The 20,256-nt window shown below is 42.4% G+C and overlaps 1 protein-coding gene across 5 annotated transcripts; it reads left to right on the forward strand.

Annotated features, from left to right (window-relative positions):
- The first annotated feature begins 282 nt into the window (after window positions 1–282).
- Window positions 283–11,832, forward strand: AKAP17A (A-kinase anchoring protein 17A). Of its 5 annotated transcripts, XM_033000191.2 has the most exons (6): window positions 284–523; window positions 817–949; window positions 1,324–2,066; window positions 4,178–4,326; window positions 5,436–5,676; window positions 7,123–11,832. In XM_033000191.2, exons 3-6 carry the CDS (start codon window positions 1,392–1,394, stop codon window positions 8,017–8,019), a joined length of 1,962 nt encoding a protein of 653 aa, XP_032856082.2. In that variant the 5' UTR covers window positions 284–523; window positions 817–949; window positions 1,324–1,391; the 3' UTR covers window positions 8,020–11,832. The 5 variants fall into 5 exon arrangements, with proteins under 5 accessions (XP_032856079.2, XP_032856078.2, XP_032856080.2 ...); XM_033000188.2 differs by having other exon boundaries at window positions 283–529; window positions 817–2,066; XM_033000187.2 differs by having other exon boundaries at window positions 283–523; window positions 817–2,066.
- The last annotated feature ends 8,424 nt before the right edge of the window (window positions 11,833–20,256 follow it).

The following is a 20,256-nucleotide window of genomic DNA, read 5'->3' on the forward strand; positions in this document are numbered from 1 at the left end:
ACACACACACAGACACAGACAGACACACAGACACACACACAGACACACAGACACACACACACACACACACAGACACAGACAGACACACAGACACACACAGACACACAGACACACACAGACACAGACACACACACACACAGACACAGACACACACAGACACAGACACACACCCACCCCGCCATTTCTCAAGCCGCCGCTCTCCCGCCCCGCCGCCAGGCGTCGCCCTCACGCCGCTGCCATAGAGAGCGCGGGAGAGAGAGCGAGAGGGGCTACCATAGAGAGCGGGTGCGCCCGCCCCCCGTGCCGGTGAGGGAGCGTTCCGCCACCACACGGAAGCGGAAGCGTTCCCGGCGCTGCGCGGAGGGGCAGGGTCTGGCGCGGGCCGGCGGCCGTTAACCGTGGGGTCTGGCCCAACTCCCACCCTACCCCCACCCCACCCCACCCCCGCCGGCTGCGGGTGAGGGGGGCGCCGGGAGGGCCCCTTCGGCGGCCGGGGAAGGCGGCGGGGAGCCGGCGGCGGAGGGTGCGGGTAACCCTGCTCCGCCCGGCCCGGCCCGGGCTGCTGGCGTCGGGGTCGGGGGTCGGCATCGGGATCGGGATCGGGGAGGGAGAGGGAGAGGGAGAGGGGGAGGGAGAGGGGCTTCCCCGGTGGCGTCTCTGGGGTCTTGCTCCGCCGCCGGCCTTCCCGCGGGCGGGTGGCGGTCGCGGCACCATCCCCATCACACACACACACACCCCCCCCCCCACCCGTGTACTGCTGAGACTGCGCGGGGCTTCGGGCTTTTAAATGAAAGAGGCGTTTTTCTCTCGTTGCAGACGCCTTCCGAAGTCTTTCTGGTGGAGAGCTTGGGATCCGCCTCGGCGCTGGCCAGCTGGGGTTTACTGGTTGTTAAGTAGACTCCAAAGCAGTGTGGCTTTGCTCCGCCTGTCCCTTCCTTCCTGAGAAAGGGTAGCTGCTTTCTGAGCCATCACATACCAACTTCATGTGTTCCTAAGATTGTCATCAGCTTCTTGTGGTTTTGTTTTTGTTTTGGTTTTTTTATTTTTGTATTTTTCTGAGGCCTTACTGAGGTTTATTTACTTATAGGCTCTAGTGGTTGTAAAGTTATTTAAGATGTTTGTACTACTCAGTTTTAACTCTGTAATTGACTCTTGTATTAAGAGACATTGTATTAACTTGGGAATGGTTAAATGGCCAAAGAATTAACTTATTTACGGATAAGGGCTAATTTATTTGACTACTGTTGGCCTGCAACTTAAACTTGCATCTTTTATTTTTTTTTATCCTATGCTTTTTCTGTGTTATGGCTGCTGCAACAATAGTTCATGATACATCAGAAGCTGTAGAGCTCTGTGCTCCCTGTGGGTTATACCTTAAACCCATTACAAAAATGACCATCAGTGTGGCACTTCCTCAGCTGAAACAGCCGGGAAAATCCATTTCGAACTGGGAAGTGATGGAAAGATTGAAAGGGATGGTGCAAACTCATCAGTTTTCCACTCTGCGGATTTCTAAAAGCACAATGGATTTCATCCGGTTCGAAGGAGAGGTTGAGAACAAAAGTTTGGTTAAGTCTTTTCTGGCGTGCCTTGATGGCAAAACAATAAAGCTGAGCGGCTTCTCTGACATTTTAAAAGTCCGTGCTGCGGAATACAAGATTGACTTTCCTACCAGACATGACTGGGACTCGTTTTTCCGTGATGCAAAAGATATGAATGAAACTTTGCCAGGGGAAAGGCCAGATACTATTCACCTAGAGGGCTTACCTTGTAAGTGGTTTGCAGCAAAGGACTCTGGCTCGGAAAAGCCAAGTGAAGAAATCCTTGTAAAAGTTTTCAAGAAATTTGGAGAAATACGTAACGTGGACATACCCATGCTGGACCCTTACAGAGAAGAAATGACTGGCAGAAATTTTCACACTTTCAGTTTTGGAGGCCATTTAAATTTTGAAGCTTATGTTCAGTATCGAGAGTACGCAGGTTTCATTAAGGCCATGAACGCCCTGCGAGGGATGAAGCTGATGTTTAAAGGCGAGGATGGCAAAGCGGTGGCTTGCAACATAAAGGTGAGAAACTGCAGGCTTTTGTATGGGAACCCGTGTGAAAGACCAAGTACAAGTAAATGTTATTTCCTTAGTGCTTAAAACTGACACCTGTATAATGTAGTGATGATAACAGGTGACATTAACGGCACTAGTTTTATGGAACAGCCATAGTAGAATCTTTAAAGGAAAACGATGGAAGAAAAATGTGTTGTTAGACTATGTGAACAAAGTAAGGGGGGTTTTTCATTTTTTACTTTAACAAGACAGTTCTAGGAATGAGAGCTGCTTGATGGAAGGACCGAGTGTATGAACATGGCCTGCTTAAATATTTTTTAGAAAGCAATATGTATTTATAAATTTTGTCATTTCACTTCAAATTCTAATTTTGAACAGGTTCAGACATATTTCACCAGAAGGCTGACTTTAAAGTGCATTGGTCTCTTTTGTGTTCGCTACAAATTGACATTTTAGGGGAGAATTCCACAGCCTCTGTATCTGGTCCCTGCATTGATAATGAGGTCTAACTAGTGTCAGAACCGTGAAATTCAGTAGTGTGTGACCTGTACGGCCTGGGGGGTACACAGTTAGTGTACTTCACATTCAGAAAGACCCCCATCGAGATTTAAAAGATAATGTTAAATCTGTAGCGCAGTTTCCTGTGGGTGCAGCACGCTTAATTCATAATATTTACATACTGAGTGTTCCAGATCTCTTTTTTTCTGTAACCTCATTGTTTTAGAAAATGCAGCTATGACAGGAGAGAACAAGACAGTCTGATCAGATGTAGTATCTATGAAAGCGTGACCTGAAGACAACTTGCTCTGTTATGTTTGGAGGTGGGCTGTGCATTTACATATCAGTTGAAGGAAATGTTTGTGGGTATATTTCAGTATGCTCAGTAGTCATCCAAACAGCGTGTTTCGGGAAGAAGCTGAGTATTCCTTTGTGTAATGCAGGAACATGCAAGTGTTTATTCAAGTTGTAGTTTAGTCTGTGTAAGTAAAATACTGTAATCCTTTAGCTTTCTGTCAAAGCTTGTCAGTTGGAGCATAGAAACCGTTTCTACCTTGACCCTCAAGGTTTTCAAGGGGATGTGAAATTCAAACTGTCACTTACATAGAGGGGATCAGGTTTCCCAAATTTAGTTTGGCCATGCAAGTGGAAACATGCCTTCCTGGCAGCTGCCTTGGGGATTGATAAGAAAGAGAGAGGGCTGTGTTTGTGATTGCGCTGTCAGGGCAGACCTCTTTCATACGAGGTCACAGCAACACCTTGTCTGTTTCGACCCATCTGTCCTTTTAGCCTGTTAGTGAAACATCATTTTACATAGAGCCTGGGTGAATTAAACTACAGAATACGTGCTCCTTGTTCTCTGCCCCGTGGTTCAGGGCGATGGGCCTGCAGGGATGTATTAGAGACATGCCCTGCCTGCACACAGGTGGTGCTCCAATGGGAGGTTGGGACACCAGGGCTGTGATGTCTGCTGGTGTCCTCTTCAGCACGCAGCTGGACACGGGCAAGCTGTGCTCATATGTCCCAGGTTGCTCAGAATTGTGGAAAACGATTTTCTCTTGTGTTCCCAGTCTCAAACTCGGAGCTTCAGCCCAATGTACCTCAATTTGGGAAACTTGGTGTTAGAATTAAGCACTTGCTTAAACTGGGTGCTGAACATTGTAGAATGGTTTCTTCTACTGAGTTTACAGATCACAGTTTTAGACAGAAAGGGAGGCCTTTATTTAGGCCCATTTCTACCTAGTGCTGTACATGAGTTGAATGAGTTCTGTAAGTTCCTGTTCTGACAGGTTGAAAACTTTGGACAGCCAGGTATCGCGCTAGGGTTTACTTTTGGATGTCAGACAGACACAAAAGTGTAAACTGGTACCTGACTGTGCTAGTGTGCAGGCATTTAGTTCCCAGTTACCTGGTTATAGTACTCTGGTGCTTGCCTTGGGCACATAGCGAAGTTTGCTTTGTTTTGGAGAAGGTTTTATATTTTTGGTTGTACTTACACTGTGGTTTGGATCCCTTTGTGCTAGATTAAAAGTGTTGGGGATTGTGCAGATTGTTGGGGATTTTTTTTTTTGTTTTGTTTTTTGTCTACTTAAAACTGTTTTCAATTGTATCCTGTAAAGGTTTCTTTTGACTCAACAAAACACCTCAGTGATGCATCAATTAAGAAGCGTCAGCTTGAAAGGCAAAAGCTTCAAGAGCTTGAAAAACAGAGAGAAGAACAAAAGCGTAAAGAGAAAGAAGCAGAGGAAAAACAAAAAGAGGAAGAAAGGTATTTATCGCTTATTGCTCAGTTAAGTTTTTAACAATCAGTCATAACAAAACTGTAGTTTCTCCTTCATATCAGCGTCAAAAAGAATAACTAAACACAAATTTTCTTCCAAAGTCCTACTCTTGTGGCTAAAGCAAAGCGCTTAAAACTGAGTGAGGATACTGTGGTCCTTTTGAGGAAATAGGGTTCAGGGATTAAGAGATTTGGAGAAGAGTGTTTTACACTTTTTTTTTTTTCTTGAACTGTAATTCCAAGAGCTGGGAATTTACATGATGTGCAGTCATTCAGATGGAAAAATGTCCACTGTAAATGGAGAATAGAAAACAATGCACTAGTTGTGCTGCTAACTAACTTTGATATTATAAAGCTAATTTTGTCTTAACGTCAGTATTTTTCCAGGGAAGGGATGGGATACAAGCATATCTTAACAGAGATATTTTAAGAAAATGTGTAAGTATGCAGATGTCATAAGACAGCTATTCAGAATATAAACACAAATGGACCAAATTGTTTCAGAGGCTGTATGGTGTCCATCTGCCTTGATGTGTATAAGTTCTCATTGCTTAATGTTTAGATATTAAACAGTTTCTGAAACTGCAAGGTTATTTAGATTGTCACTAATGGCTATGTTCGGTTAAAAATCTTAAATCTGCAAAATAATCTATTTCCTAAAAATTATGCTATTAGATACCTGATCTCAGAAACCTTCAGCCTTTTACATAAGCTATCGTTTTGTCCTTATGACTGAAATAAAAACCCCCAATCACTGCACACATTAATTGGTAATTTTCTTCTTGCTGTGATGATTCGCTGCCTGGCTGCTTGATGTGTTGTTATTGTCTCTGGTCACACTGTTTTCAAAAAAAATATTTTTGTTATAGCCCTGTTTTATGTTTGGATTCCAACTTGTTTTTAACTATTGACAGGATGATGTTTGTTTACTATCAGAACTAATGGTTAAAAAGTTCACTGTTTTCTACTTCTGCTTTTCAGTAATCAACAAGACTTACTTAGAAGCAAATTTACTCAAAGTATATTTTTATATACAGTGAGAGTCTAAAACTGTACCTGCCCTAGATAAGGTTAAAAAATATTCATATCTTTTTTAGGAAACAGAGAGAGCTTGAAGAATATGAGAGAGAGAGAAAAAGAGAAGAAAAATTGCGCAAGAGAGAACAGAAACAGAAAGATCGTGAAGTTCGACGAAACAAAAAACAACTTGAAAAGCTTCAAGCTGAAGAACAGAAAAAACTGCAAGAGAAGATAAAGTTAGAAGAAAGGAAGCTCCTGTTAGCTCAAAGAAATCTTCAGTCCATTAGACTAATTGCAGAACTGTTAAGCAGGGCAAAGGTAACTTCAATATTTATTTCAGAAACTAATGAAGAACCAGCAGAACAAAGCCTTTCACTGACTTGAGCGGGAGTAGGAGCACTGTTCATTAATTAACAGATTTAGTACCTCTCCAGATGCTATTCCTTAGACCAAAAATTCAGAAAAGTGCAATGAAACAGTATTTCATCCATGGTAAAAATATGCACATATAGGTAAATGGCAGAGTGAACTTGAACCTGTAGTCCTGAATAGCATTTTTTACCTGTAAAGTAACTGGCAGGCTTGCTCTTAAGTCCAGTAAAAGCACGTGTAAGCATGATAAAGTGAACTAAACACAGAGAATAAGATGCAGGACTCCTTGTTTCTAATTCCAGTTCTGATGCATCAAGTTTCCTGTCAGTTCCGTTAACTATTCTTTGCAGTTTCAGAGAATGAGCTTTCATTGCTGATGTTTGAAAACGTGCAAAATGATTTTTCTGTAGAAAAAGTACAGTCAGCTAAGGTTTTGAATGTTAGATCCTGTCTATCAATATTGTTATTTTTCATTGAAATGGGGTGTAATTTGCTTAAGGCTTTCATAAAGTCATGTTAGGGTGTAATGTAATGTATGTTAAGTATTTTCTGCAGAAATTAAAAACTGTGTGTCAAAGCAGGGTTTTCTTTTTTTTTTTTTTTTTTTTAATCAGGAGTGTTTTTGAACTCCTACGGTGCTATGTGTTTAGTTGTATGCTAGGAGAAGGGAAAAATAATTCCTGTTAGCTTTGTACCTTTGCAGCTGTAAAATAGAAGGGTTGTCTGATAAAATAGAACAGTGTCTTTCTTTCAGTCCCAGAGTTTTGAGGTCTACACTAAGCTGTTTGTCTGGGTCAGAATTTAAAAAAAAAAGCTTTAACTTTTTTCAGTATCTTAAGTTTCTAAAGTGATTGGCAAGATGAGAAGGATTTTCCACGTAATGTGTGTTTAATTATTTGCTGGTTTTTATGCACTCCATTGTAAAGCCATCTATGAACCACAGATTGCGATCACCTAAGAGAAACGCGTGTTTTAAATTTGACTGAAATCTTCAGGTGTTGACCCTGAGAAATGTATTGTAATACTTCAAATTCCACATGTTGTTCTACCTTGTGTGTTGCTCTCATCATATTAAGGAGCCATAAAGACCAAGCTTTGGTTTTGTCTTGTGAAACAGCTAGGAGAAATTGACACTCAAAAGAGTTTGTGGACTAATGCTAATGTTTCACCTTAGAACAGTTGTGTGCTGGTGACTTTTTTGTTTGGTTTGTATGGGGTTTTTTCCCTTTAAGAGGGAAATAATCATTTTAACTTTGGGATGGTTAAGTTCTGTTTGTTAGGTTTTATTTTATTGTCATATTGCTGCTTTTGTGTTGTATAACTTGGAAGCATAAGCAGGACTATAAGTATTTTTTGTTGTTTACTTTGACCTTCCCATTGATTCTCTTTCAGGCAGTAAAACTTTTGGAGCAAGAACATAATGAAGAAAAGATTCGTCTTCAGCAGCTAGAGGAGAGACGAAAGCTTCAGGAGGCTGAGCTCAAACGTGTGGAAGAGGAAAAAGAGAGAGCGCTGGGGTTGCAGAGAAAAGAAAAGGAACTGAGGGAGAAACTACTGAACAATCTTCTAAGCAAGAAAATGGATGCACTTAATCAAAACAAAGAAGAAACTGAGACAGTTCAGTCTGACATACCGAAAACCCCTAGCGGTATTCCACACTCTGTGTCATCCAGCTGCATCACTTCTACCTCAGGACAGGCTGTTACAGGCAAACTGGTTCCTGGCTCTCAAAGAGAGGTAGCATCCCCTGAGAGCGCAAACACTCAATGCAAGTACTTGAATGGCAACATTCACGACAAAGTTCATGTCAAAGAAGGTCAGAAACTTCATACCACAAACTCTGAGAGGTGCTCTGAGAAAAGAAGTTCAGGGGTACTTCCGTGCATTCCCGCCAGTAACCAGCAGCAGAAGAGCCACTCTGGCTACGACCAGAATACCTGCAGGAAGGACTCGCGCTGTGAGCAGGGCAGACGTAGCGCAGAGCCGAGGAGAAGAAAGAGCCGTTCGTGTAGCAGCGTAAACACTGACGAGAGTAAGGGTAGACGGGAGAGGAGCAGACACAGAAGAGATGCGAGCTACCAGGATGAAAAACGCCGGAAAGAAAGGAGGTATTATAGACACTCTAGCAGAAGTTACAGCCCTCGACGAAGCCGCAGTCCTCGTCGAAGAAACGTAAGTCCCAGACGTTCGCGTTACAGAAGAACTCGCAGTAGCGAACGGAAACGAGACAGAAGAGAAAGAAGTCACAGTCGCAGAAGCGTGAGCAGGAGGCGAAGGCACCGGAGGTGATCACTGAGTAAGCAAAGGAGTACTTGGAGTGGGTAGTGGAGGCCTTGGCTCCTTGGAAAGGCTGTGGTCGGACAAAAGGGCCAGGAAGCTGTAAACGAGACCTCATCGGTGTGACTGCTATAGAAAACACGTTTGTTTCAACCAATGCTTAACTTGCATCTAGTCTCGGAAATCAAGAAAATAGATGCCTGATTTTTTTTTTTGATGTTCCTTTGTGCTTTGTTGTCTCTTCTAGGTTTCCACCACAATGTGTAGGTATAACCGCCTGTGCTTGTGCTCGAGTTCCTACAGTGCTAAAAGCCTATTTTCTTGATTTTCGTTTTTCTAAAACTTAATTTTAGTTGATTTAGCTTTTAATCTCTGTATCACCGAATTTGGCTTGAGAATTACATGGGTGCCAGTTGCAGGAACTCCAGCTGTGACAAGCTATTACATCCAGATTTGATTTAAAATGCTTTCTGGTGCACTCAGTGAAATCACATTTAACAAAGTAGAGTTTTTGCTGATAGGGATACCTAGCAGGGCTTTCATGTAGTCCTTAAAACTGACTACAAAGATATGCAGGATGTCTTTTAAACTGCTGTGATTCCTTCGTATGTCTGTATGGTGCCAAGCTTTGTGGCCCAAATTATTCTGGCATGTAATGCTGTTTGTATAATACTTTCCATGTAGGAGAGGCACACTGATGTAGGAAGTAAGAAGCAGTGGTAAAATGGTTGAAAAGGTGTTCTGTTATTTTGTTGACATATCTGGCTTTGTAATTACTTCAGGTGGCACAGAGCCATTTGAAGCATTTTTTCAGGTACATACAGAGCTAGCCATTGTCTTTTGAAAAAGGGGCCTTCTTGCTAAATTATTTTTACTTGTGGTGTTGGAAAGCAAGGCTGCAGTGTCTTTTGTTAAATCCATTTAAGAATACTTTTGCTTCTAAAATGCAGCTCAGGAATATTAAAAGCTATAACATTACAGTGAAAGAGTTTATTTTGCCTTTTTATGGTAAAATTAAAAAGAAAACTGTTTCCAGTGAACTGAAGTTGCTGTTTTCATATGTCAGTATATTAAAATCTGCAGAAGTGTTGTATGAGAACCCGTTTGTTGAAAAAAAATCGCTTGACACGTTTGAATAATGAAGCTCAGCCACTCCTCTTGATGGTCCTGTTACGTACAGCAATGTCACCTGTCAGCTCTACAGCCTTTGGATGCCATTTTCCTCACGCTGATGCATCAAAGCAAAGTGCATCCCTTTCCTGGAGTGCCCGAGGAGCCCACTGGTGCTGCAGCTCAGCTGGATCCCTGGCTGGCTGAGTTTGTGTTGCTTTCAGTGAATCCATGCAGGGTTTGTTTTTCACTAGGCCATGCTGCTGAAATCTTTGTAATTACTAGCTGTGGAAAGAAAAGGAAGTCATTCTTTTATTTTCCCGATAATTCATGTTTTTAAAGATCTCCAATTAATTATGTTACTTCTAATTTTTTTATGACTTCTCTTGTGAGTTTCACCGCTGTCTTGGCGGCTGAGAGCTAGACTGACTAATCATCTCAACACCACCAGTCTCTTGAATTCTGAGTATTTGCTTTCTGTGGAGAGTTCATTTTTCTCCTATCTTTGTTAAAATGTTAAAAGCCTAGCTACCTGAAGATAAGTTCATTTTCAGTAATGATTTAACATCCAATCTAATGTTGGTTGCAGGTATTTGAGAAGGCTGGTGGGATGCCTGTTTGTAAATGCATGCAATTCTGCTTAGCCTGCTCTTAAATACTGACACACTGTCCATGTAACACCACTTCAAAAAAAAAAAAAAAGTATTCTATCTGCAGCTGGGTGAGAGTTTAACTAATGGCTGTCAGCACCAATGTCTTTGAGCTCAGGATTAGATTCTTACTAGTATTTCTGCAGTGTATTTCTGCTGTGGATTTGCACTGGGGTTGATATGTTGGATGGGGGTCTTGATGATGTATTGTGTAAGTAATCTAGGAGATGATAGTTTATAATACTACTTTCAAGAAGTTATCAAGCTGTGAATGCAGTATCATTGCCAGGAGTGGAAGCAGTTAAAGCAGTGACAGTCACCAAAAGGTGTTGGAGTCATACTAGCAGAATCTAACAGATACTGTTAGTTCATATGAAAAAAGCCTGTGCTGGATAATTTGTTTTGTTTTGTTTTTTCTTCTCCAGAGAAGGCTCTAAGAGCAGGTTTCATAGCCCACCCTGAAATAATTAAATTCCATAAGCTCTCCTGATGTTTAGGGCAATTTCTGAGGCCAGAGAAGATAATTGTGCAGAGAACATTCAGCTGTCAGGCTCTGATAATCGTTTAGCTTAACAGACCATATCCAGCACTGGCTTCTTACAAAGTGCATCGACATAAAGCAATTCAATTGTTTATAGTGCTTGTATTATTTCTTCTTTTCACAGCAGTTTCAGGAAGAAAAGATGAAAGTGCTATGAAGCTACTTGCAAATGCTTAGTTTCCAAAATGCAGAGGGAATGTAGAAGTCCTCTTTCAGTCAACCAGCTGAACCCAATCAAAATGTCTTAACACTCCTAGTACCTAAACTTGCCCAGTAACTGCTCAGTGCAGAATTGTATCTGGTCTAACACTTAGCACTACAGTTGCTTCAGGTACGTGTTTTGCATCAAAGCTCTCCAAAATCTTTTCCGTGCCGAATCCTCTGAAACGGATATTGCATCATGTGTCCTGGTAGCAGGTCTGGCTGGGATGGAGTTCGCTTCCTTCGTAGCTGCTGCCGTGGTGCTGTGTTTGGGGTTTGTGAGGAGCAGTGGTGTCAGCACACCAGTGCCCGCCTGTGGCGGAGCAGTGCTTGCACCGTGTCAAGGCCTCCCTCCATTTCCCGTTCTGTGCACAACCCTCGGGGGGGGTAGGCTCAGGTCGGGAGGGGACACAGGTGACCCCAGCTGACAAAAGGGATATCCTGTGCCCTATGACATCGTGCTCAACAATAAAAATGGGGGCTTTTGTCTTTCCATTGCTCCAAGACTGGCTGGGCATCAGTTCCCTTGTGGTTTTTGTTGACGATAGGCTCCGAACTGCAAACAAACTTGGGAAGAGTTGAAACTAATCTTTTATTAAGGTCATAAATAAAAATTATGCTATGCCCGATATATTTTATTCAGATTTTTACTATGGCTGGGGTATGTGCTTGTACTACTGCAAAAACCTTGCTGATGCAGTAACAATATAATTTTTTGGTAGTAAACAATTGCTCTTTGTTCTGTATTGGTTGTAAGTCAGTACATTTCGAACAAGTATCTTCTAGGGGTCTTGGTGTTTCAGATGAAGGAGCCTAGGATAACAGCAGGCTTTATAATGGCTTCTAGAAACAGAAGTACCAAAGTTACTGATATTTTTCCCTACTCTGGAAGAATGTTGTGATGCTGATTGCTTAAATCTGACTTGATCACTTGGATTTGCAAGACTGACTTTCAGGAGCTGTCTAAAAGCAGATAAAATTAGTTGCTGTCTTTTTTCTTCTGTTTTAATGTATGTCTGTTGAGTGACCTTGAGTTCATATGGAAAGATAAATATTTAATGTCTGTCCTTTGCTGGTTTAGCTGCTTTAAGGCAGTGTCCTCTTGAAATGGACTTCAAACTTTGATCAACAACTTTGGTCTAATTAATGAAAGAGTTCCAATAATTCATACTGCTGTTCTTGTTTAATAATTAAATTTACAGTGCTTAAATGACACTGCAGTCACAGGCTTTGACAGAAGTGTTAAGGAAACTGAAGAGTATAGGATTTAGCAACTGACACTTAAATACATACCAAACTAATAAATGCTTCTGAAACATTGAATTTATGTTGGTATGGTTGAATATTGGATAGAATCTGTTTTAGCTACTGTGCTACCTCTTCAGACCCTTGGTGGTTAGAAATCCAATCCAGTGGGAATGTCTGCAAAGATATCTGCCTATTTCCTTCTGAAACTGGTTAGTGAGGATTACGTACCAATAGTAACCTGACTCTCTTTGCCTGACGTTCCATTGTGTCAGATTTGTGTGTCTTACTCCATTTGTCTGTCAATATTCAGGGTTAGATTTTTGTTTTGGTGGCTTGTTCCCCTGTGTTTGTAATCAGGAGTACAGATTGATTCACTGCTTTTATCAAAACACTGAGGACCTCGGTGAGCAAGACTGCAAATGTTTCTTCTCTGTTAGACTCCGGTTTGAAAAGTCGGAGCCTTTATGTCAGCTTTCACCTTGACTGAATGCATGGCAGCCCCAGGGCTATAGGGTAGAGATGGGGCAAGAAATCCTCGAAGATGCTGGAAGACATCAGTACAAGTCATTGCTTCAGAAGTGTTAAGCTTGTCCTATGCATTTTGTCCTGCTTTTGAACTCTGGAGCTCTTCCCATGCCGTTGCAAAGCTAAGAACTTGAATAGTTCCCAGTTTCCTGCTCTGTGTCAGGCAGTGATAACCTGTCAATTTTAAGCTTACTTTAAAATCAGCCTTTGTTGCTGGAGAAAGCTCAGGTTCACTCTTTACTGGTATGTTTTTTTTTTTTTTTTCCTCCAGTAGTGGAAAAATTTCCTCAGTAAGCAGGACTGGTGTGGTATAGATATGGGGTGTAAATCCCGCTAAGCCGTGGATCGGGCAGCTCCACAGCACAGCACTGTGTTCATGTCATGTCTCGGCAGCAGTGAGAGACCTCTGAGCCCTCTTACTGAGTCACAAGAAATGCCCTGGGTTTCTTCCAACGTTCTACCTCCATTCTTAAGTCGCACGATGAGACAGGAGAGTGTTCTCAGTTGTGAGGATGCACCTCTCTTGGGCTCAGCTTCAGGAGAGATTTCACGTCCGTCACCACAGAACCGTGTCTCCCTTTTGTCCTCATAGAGGTGCCCGGAGGATAGGATCGAGCCAGTGGGAATCCACCTTGCTCTCGAGGACGTGTAGTGTTCAGAAGTGTATTAATCATCTAACGATGCAAAGCAGCGTGTGGCCTCTTCACGTTTGAGGGTGAGGACCCTGCTCACCACAGACCGCTTGTTGCAAGGTCTGAGCAGGTTGTAGACCAAAGCTCCCGAGCCTCCCTGTGCTGTGCAGGAGCTGGTGCGTGCTGTCCCTGCCTGTGCTGTTGCCTCAGCGTGGCTGTTGGCACTGGCAGCCAGGAGTGGTTTTCCTGCAGCCCTTGTTAAGGAAGAACAGGAGCCTCGAAAGGGTGAGAAATCCAAGTTCCTGTTGCTACGGTCAGTGTTGCCACACAGTCCTGATCCTTAAAGAAAAATGTCTTCTTTCTACCCAAGGGCTGATGAGCCTCTGCACTTACCAGCCTCTCAGCCTGCAATTTTCTTTTTTATCTCCTGGCCTCGCCTGCTGTCTCATCCCACTCGGTGGGTTACCGGGCAGGGGAGGGGGGTGACTCTTTTGAATTCCCCAAGGGCCTGTGTATGGGGGAACAATCCGGTCTCTGCTTGGTAGAGCTACAGGACAGGGTCGAGACACAACGATGACTGGGAGGAACAATTTAGCTGTTACCTTTATTAACTGACAGTTTTGGCGAGTGAATGGAGACGATTTGGCAATGATCAGCTGATAACCCTTGGGTGAATGAATAAAGGCACTTTGGCAAAGAGACTTCCTGACAACCCGTTGCAATTTGTGCAAAATTTATATACCTGAATATATGTAAGAAGAAGGAGAGAGAAACAGAGGAAAGAAAAGCGAATGGGGGGGGGAATAAGAAGAGGGGAATCACCGCCTTTTTGATCTCGCATTGTTGTAGAGTAGCAAGCTTGATCCCTTGATGGTAGATCAACAAAAACACGGGCCAGGGGGAGTGCTGTCTTTATATAGTCTTTTTTACACCTGCACAATAGGGTGTTCTAGAAGGTTCTTGTTTTCTTTGGCTTGCCCCAGCACAGCTGGGCAAGTTCTGTCTCTGGGCAGCAACAGGATGGGGAAGAGAGAGAAATGGCCCTCTGCCCCACCTCTGCAGGGTTTGCCCCACTTTTCCCCCCTCCCCAGGGCTCCCACTCAAGTTGTCTGAGACATCCTCTTTATGAACAGCTTATGACACCTGCACTAGGAGACTTAAGAAGCAGCTTAATCAACAGAAACTACAGTGTCCTCACAAGGGCAAGGTCAAGCCCTCCAATATAATTGTTGTGGTGCTTTCCATCTGCTTGCTGCCTGCTATGGTAAAGTAATTTTGATAATGTAGGAATCATATTGCTGGAACTAATTGATATTAATAAGAAGTGGTTACCAAAGCTGTGACCACAGCCATGTTTTTTTTCTAATTGACCTTACCTTTGGAGAGTAATCTATTCAGTGACCTAGAATAAGGGCATATGCATGATTAAGTATGCACATAAAAGAACATTTGATATATTACCTGAAAGCATCATCTTGAAAGCTGTTAGAGAAAATGGGAATTTTCTGCAGCGGCTCCTAAAATTTTGTGTGTGCAGGACTGTACCAGGGACCGCAAGGCTCTAAATGCAAACCAGTGAGAGTTGATCACTGATCAGTGCTACCTGGACATGGCACCAGTGTCGGCTTTAGGGCAGTTCTTGAACAGGTACAGGATTGTGCACCTGACTATTGCAGCTGCTCATGTTTGATAGCAAAGGTAGAGATGTTGTTAGGTTCTAGATAAGAAGGCAATTAAACCAACCAGTTGGTCAGATGCCCTAATTCATAAATGGGTGAACAAAATGGATCACTGGTATATTGTACAAGTTAAGGTGTTTTTTTGTTTTTGTTTTTGTTTTTGTTTTTTTTTTTTTTAATTATAATTACAAGGAAATACATGAATTGGCTGTGTTTTGATCTGGTATCCTGCCTTTGAGTTTTGGATACAACACCCATTTCATTAAGCTTATGTTGCATTCTGATGATCTGGCCCTTCCCCAGACCAATGGATGTGTTATTTGCAGAATATATCTTTTCCTTCCTCACAATAAATTTGCAGAGTTGTCTCTAGTGTTTGTATAAAGCAGTGATGCAGTTGCAGTTGATCCTTCAGAATGGGTGTACAGAATGGATCCCTCCAGTGTATTACATTCCTACGTGTGTAAATATTATTGTTGTTAAAAGGAAGTGCACTTCTATTTTTTTTTTTTTTTCTTAATCAGATACTAGGCTCTTGAGGCTTGTTTGAAATGGTATGTAACACCATCCTTTCTTCTTTAATCACAGCACAGAAACTGAATTTGATCTAGTTCCCCCTCACATGCTGCATCCCCTGAATACTTCTCCTGCTGCCTCACAAAAAAAAAAAAAAAAAATTTCCTAGATTAGCTCAAACAAATGCTTTGCTATAGTAGTAGGTTATACAACTTCCAAAGGGCTAAGGAATTATTTTCTAATTGATTCCTAATCTACTCATATGTGCACTGTGGCACCTGTGAAGTGTGGGATGCCCAGGAGTGCTGTTCCTGTAACTGGACTGTTCATGGGACAACACGAAGGGGTAATGGTGTGGCAGCACCACGGTCACTCCCAGACAGCAGTCTCAACCTGCCAACAACGTGTTTGAACAAGAATTGATCATCCTCAGACCAGCTCTTCTCTGCGATTCTGTGCATGATCCCAGACATGTGCCTGCAAGTGCTCTGAGGAATTACCTAGTGGTGTCTGTTACTTTCCATCTTAACTGGAAAAGGGAAGGGCTGGCAAGGTCTTTCTCTTCTGCTCGCTGCACCTGATGTGTCTTGTGGTCGTGGTTTAACCCCAGCCAGCAACTAAGCACCACGCAGACGCTCGCTCGCTCCTCCGCAGGGGAATGGGGAGAGAATCGTAAGGGTAAAGGTGAGAAACTCGTGGATCAAGATAAAACCAGTTTAATAGGTAAGGCAAGAACTGCACACACAAGCAAAGCAAAACAAGAAATTAGTTCACCACTCCCCATGGGCAGGCAGGGGCTCAGCCATCCCCGGTACATCGGGGCTCCATCACCTCTAATGGTGACTTGGGAAGACAAGCGCCATCGCCCCAAATGTCCCCCCCCCCCGTCTGTCTTCTTCCCCCAGATTTATATGCTGAGTGTGATGACACACGGTGTGGGATGTCCCTTGGGTCATTTGGGGCCGGCTGTGTCCCCTCCCAACTCCTTGTGCCCCCCCAGACTCCTCGCTGGTGGGGTGGGGTGAGGAGCAGAAAAGGCCCTAACGCTGTGCAAGCACTGCTCAGCAGTAACTAAAACATCCCTGTGTTATCAACACTGTTTCCAGCACAAATCCAAAACACAGCCCCATACCAGCTAGTATGGAAAGAATTAACTCTATCCCAGCCAAAACCAGCATACTTGCAAACAGCACAAAGCTGTAAAAAACATTAGAAGTGAGATTCCCAAGCCATGGGAATACTTCTTTCTGAGGTTCTGATTTTGAAGAAATGGAGAGGATTATCAGATTAGCAAGTGTAAAATAGCCTATTCAAGGCAGTTGTGTATCCACTGACTGCATTTGTGATGCTTGACAGAGCACAAGTAATTCCTGACATGACAGTCTGCCTCAGCTGCTGTCCGGCTTGGTTTTCATTTTGCATCTCTCTAAAGTTTTGGTGCCTACAATTTTTAGCTAGTGAACCTGTCTGTCCTCAGGGAGACTCTGCCCCTTATCTGCTGGGACCTTCCTCTGACAGAAATCTCAGCAACTATTTGGCTGAATTACTTGTTGAGGGGTTATTTGCAGGCCTGAAAGTTAAAGAACAACATTGGATTGCTTGTGGTGGACTTTAAAAGGCATTCTCAGTCAGAGATTTTATGATAAGGGAAACTGAGAAGGGAGGGTTTTCTTCGAGAATGACCTGAGTATACGGAACTTTCTGCCCACTCCAAATGTCTGCCAGTAGTATACGTGATCTAAACAGGAGAAAAATAAAATTAGTTGATGTCAAAAACTGACAGAAGCGGTAGTCATGTTACCAGAGAAATGTATCTATCGTAATACACGAAAAGAATTAGAAGTTCTAAAGAAGAAAATGAGCATTTTATTAAAACTGGATGTTCATTTTCAAATAAAAAGTATGGTACTGAGTATCTTAGCTTTTTAGGAGGTTTTTTTTTTTGTTTTGTTTTGTTTTGTTTTTTTAAAAAAAGGTCACAAACTATTATCTTAGTGTACTTCCAGACCACCTGATATAAGCTGAGCATACTTGGAGGCTTAATAATGGTAACAAGGCGCAGTTGTTTCCATACAGACATTACTGAAACTCATAATCATAGTCACGTCCCTGAGATTTTTATTTGTTGCTTATAAGGAAGGTTGCCTGTGTGAAAATAGTGTCATCTGCCATTTCTCACTGGCAGACACATTAATTTTGCTAAATTTGCTAAGTTCATAGATCATTTCTTACTTTCAAATATTATGCGAAAGTGACATAATTATTTTTTGTGTAGTATATTCTTGTAGTGAGCCATTTAGGCAAAGAAAAATTAATCACCAAAATAGAACCATGGAGATAAAGTAACAGCTTTAGCCTGCACATGGTCTAAGTGCTCTGACAAAAACCCTTATGGGATTTTCAGAGAAAGCAAGCCATTGCAATTTCATCTTCGTGAATGTATTTGTAGCTTGAAAGGAGCTTAGGCTTTAAGCCTCACTAACAATTGGAAACAGCAACTCACTGTGTGTGGCTTTGCATCAATCTGGTGTGGGTTATCTGCAACCCTCCTCCCCTACATCGCGCTACTCGTAGTAATCTCATTAGACGATTACATCTGGTGTCCTCAACAGACAGGTTTAGTCCTAATTGAAAAAGAATTTCAAGTGGGTTTAATTAACTGTGTGGTCATGTTATTACCAGAGCCTCTTGTATTCTGTAACTTTGCCTTAAGTGAAGTAAATTTATGGCCCATGAGGACAAGCTAGCCTACAGTTTTGCACATAACCACCTGGTATTAGTCAAAACTACAAGGATCGAGGGTGGAGCATTTTCATACTCATGAATTTCTAATGCAGGTGTACTAAATGTCACTGTAATACAAATTACTGATTACCAATCTGTGGCTGAGCCATTTGAGGAAAGTGGTCAGTAAACTGGTGAGCAGTATCTAACTCTTCCTAGAGCTGTTTCGTTTAGCTCAGCAGAAGAGAAGTGTATGCTCCAGTGTGGCTGATGGCCTGGATCTGAATTGCTGTCGTGATCCTGGGAATAGGAAATCTTTATGCTTGGGCAAAATTGCATCAGTTTGTTTCTCAGCAGCAGGCATGCAGAACTGGCATTTAGCAGAGAAATATTTTTATTTTCCTACACCTTCCTAATCTTTTGGCTAAAAATATTTATCCTTGGCTAGTGATATTTATCTATGTACAATTTATTTATCTTTTTTAATTGGAGGAGAGGGAAGGCTATTGACGGAAAGAAGTTCACCTGGTCATCCATATGGATGGAGACTTTGTGGGAAGTTTTAGAGCTTTCTTTTCCTGTAGAACCATCTTTGGAGTTCTTGTGGGGAACTGAAATGCTGTAGCATGATCAGTGAGAGTGGGTCTAGATTTGTGCAAATGAATGAACTCTGCAGACTCGCACTTAGCGCATGTGCAGATGGAAGTTCCTGAACAGAAACTGAGCTTGTGCGCTCTCCTTGAGGTGGGGACAGCAGGGGAAAATGTCCATTATGAATGTAGCTGTGTTCTTGAAAGCAGTTGTCTGGGCTTTTTCCTTTGCAGAAATGGTGTCTTGTTAAATGCAAGCTGCACAGATTCGCAGTGACGCTGGCAGAGAGGTGTAGTGCAATCTCCAGCCTCCACAGTATGAAATAAACCAAATATTAATGTCTAACCTGTACTGAACAGTGAAGTCCGGTGCACTAGCAAGACAATAGAACTATATTTATCAGCTATGTTGGCCAGGATGAAACATCTAAGTGTTTCTACAGTTTGGTGTTTGCTGTAACTTTTGTATGTTCAGACCCGGTGTTCTGGTAACACGGGAGACCCCGTGGTGGTAGAACCGAGGGAACAGGTACTGTTTCTGAGTTGTGTACAGAGCGGGGGGGAAAAAGGCTGGTAACTGTGACATCTGCTTAGCTAATTTAGTAACTCTTAAAGTAGGTTGCTATTTCGCTACTGGCTAAAAGCGATACAATACCTTTTGGCTGAAATGTAAGGATCTGAACAGAAAATACAGATTCGCAGGGGGATTATACAGTGGAACCTTTCAGTTGAGAAAGTTTCACTGCATGCACAAAATGGCCAGAAGGAACGTGTGGAAAACTTTATACTGGCCTGTTTCTTCTAAAATTAGGCAAGTTCAAAAGAGAAGCACAAAACTAACCTGCAGCAGCAGCGTATAATACAACCCTACTTCTTAGGAAAGAAAGAGAACATTAAAACTTTATCTTGGGACAAAGTTGTAAACTGCAATCTTTAAACATACATGAAGCTACTGTACGCAAAATGTTGACCTCCATGTTGTTAACTGTATGGCTCAAGTTTTTCACGTTAACTTAATCAGTGAAGCATGGAGAAAGCTACCACTGAAAAAATGTTATTTTGTAACAGTTTGCCAATCATTGAAACAATGTTATTTTGTAACAGTTTTCCAATCATTGAAACAATGTTATTTTGTAACAGTTTTCCAATCATTGAAAAAATGTTATTTTGTAACAGTTTTCCATCATTGTATTACCTAAATTAGGTCTCATTTAATGCTGTTGCCTGAAGGGTCACTGACTGTGCGATATAAAAACTGTCAATCTTTCCTTAATGGAAAGGGTCTTTTCTCACCTGAGAGTTGCAGCATCTGCCCCAAAAGGCAAGATGGGCCAGACAGCAGGCTTTTACAAGGTGGAGCAACAGACAGTGGGACAGAGACATTTCAGGGAAGTAATCCAGGGGTTTAATTTTCTGATGAAAGACCTATGAGGTATGTTCTGCGTGAAGTTGAAATTCATGCCACATCAGGCACTTGGCTGTCATTTCACTGCTTCTTCCCAAGGACTTTCTGCATGTCCCTGGTTAGTTTTGCAGAGAAGGGGAAGACGACTGTGGCAGCCAGCTAGAAAATGTAGAATGCTTTGTGTCATCCCTCAGCACCCTGCTCTGCCAAAACACAACAAAGCACAAGTAGGACACCCCTGCTGTAGTGCTACTATCAAAAGGGAGTTGTTTTCTAATTCGCTATGTGGGGGGACTTGCAAAATATGGAAAAGGAACACGAGTAGGTTTAATTCCTTGTAGGCCTCACCTGCGTGATCATTGTCAGAGCAAACTCTAGTCATTGTGACAAAGCAGCACAACAAGCCAAGTCTTACAGCTTCTCATCCG

This window comes from Tyto alba, unplaced genomic scaffold (assembly GCF_018691265.1).
Source record: "Tyto alba isolate M040663 unplaced genomic scaffold, T.alba_DEE_v4.0 Super-Scaffold_14, whole genome shotgun sequence".
Classification (NCBI taxonomy): domain Eukaryota; kingdom Metazoa; phylum Chordata; class Aves; order Strigiformes; family Tytonidae; genus Tyto; species Tyto alba.

Excerpts from the sequence above, each read along its gene's own strand:
- AKAP17A (XM_033000188.2), top strand. The coding sequence starts at position 1,305 with ATGGCTGCTGCAACAATAGTTCATGATACATCAGAAGCTGTAGAGCTC. Across the intron at positions 2,067-4,177 it reads CGGTGGCTTGCAACATAAAG|GTTTCTTTTGACTCAACAAA; the intron begins GTGAGAAACTGC and ends TATCCTGTAAAG. Across the intron at positions 5,677-7,122 it reads AACTGTTAAGCAGGGCAAAG|GCAGTAAAACTTTTGGAGCA; the intron begins GTAACTTCAATA and ends ATTCTCTTTCAG.